A 1,187-nucleotide genomic window follows, 5' to 3' on the forward strand; every position below is an offset into this window, starting at 1 on the left:
ATTGCAGCTTACTTCAACGATGTTGTTACCACACATGTACATGATTATTCTCCTTTCTGTCATAGTTTTTTCTGCAACAATTTCTATGCTTTGCTAATATATGCTTCATTTGTTTCATCCTATAAATCATCCTTTTCTGATTGCGGCTGCAGGGATCGGCAAAGAATTTGCCTCAATCTTGCACCTCAAAAATGAAGCCAAGTTTGGTATGATCAGTTTTCTTGACTAGATCGTTGCCATCAAGAATATAACATAAGTCATGTTAATATGTCTCCACATTTTGCAGTGTTTTTTCCCCCAATACATGGCACAACGAATTCAGACGCCACTTTTCCTTATAAATGCCGCCTACGACTCATGGCAGGTCTGCAAATATCTTATCTGGAATGGACAAAGATGATGATTGCTATAATATGTTTGCATTTGTGTCTTGAGGTTTATCATTCTCTTATTGGCTAAGAAGAAACTATATTTTTTTCTTTATCAACTTGTTCGAGTTGGATATGGGGATAATTGGTGTTTAGTGTCCATCCATGTTTCGTTGAGAAAAAACACACACTGCAAGAGAAACTTTGTCTTCTTTGGACGTTTATGACGTGTTTGGTAAGGATGATATGATAGTCCTACATAGGACAAGGAAGAAAGACGAAGTTAAAATCCCGTTCAATAACCTGTTTAATGTCCAGTACTCAACATAAAATAAGCATAAAGTCTCCGAAAGGCAACTATAATTCTATCTCATTTTCTATATGAAAACAAGTAACTTGAGGACTTTATGCACATTTTGTAATCAGATCAGGCTAATGGTTCTGCGTGTTCGAAGAGAGTAAAAGAAAATTCTGAATCTTATGATGCCATCTTTTATTTTTCCAGATAAAGAACATTCTGGCTCCTGATGTTGCCGATCCACATGGTACCTGGATTAAATGCAAGCTCGATATAGATAATTGTTCACCCACAGAACTCCGAACCCTGCAGGGTAATGATGTTTATGCTTTGAGTAACCCGATTAACTTGTTTATTCGAACCCTTATCACACATTTTGAAGTGAACCGGCTATACTCAGAAGGATTCTCTTCGATTCGTTAAAAGATGAAAGAGGTGAATAGGGTCCCGAATAACGAGGAAGAAAATCAAAAGTCCATTGAAAATTTATGCCAATAGTTGCAGAATCTCACCAGCAATCC

General features: G+C 36.9%; 1 protein-coding gene across 1 annotated transcript; it reads left to right on the forward strand.

Annotated features, from left to right (window-relative positions):
- Positions 1–3: 3 nt before the first annotated feature.
- On the forward strand, positions 4–1,181 carry LOC111386375 (pectin acetylesterase 8-like; the record flags this gene model as incomplete). Its single annotated transcript, XM_023010830.1, has 4 exons — positions 4–36; positions 153–206; positions 287–364; positions 874–1,181. Coding segments are annotated over 4 exons (381 nt in total), but the record flags the coding sequence as incomplete, so codon positions are not given.
- Positions 1,182–1,187: the final 6 nt, after the last annotated feature.

The sequence above is a fragment of the Olea europaea genome, unplaced genomic scaffold, assembly GCF_002742605.1.
Source record: "Olea europaea var. sylvestris unplaced genomic scaffold, O_europaea_v1 scaffold35305, whole genome shotgun sequence".
In the NCBI taxonomy this organism is placed as follows: Eukaryota; Viridiplantae; Streptophyta; class Magnoliopsida; order Lamiales; family Oleaceae; genus Olea; species Olea europaea.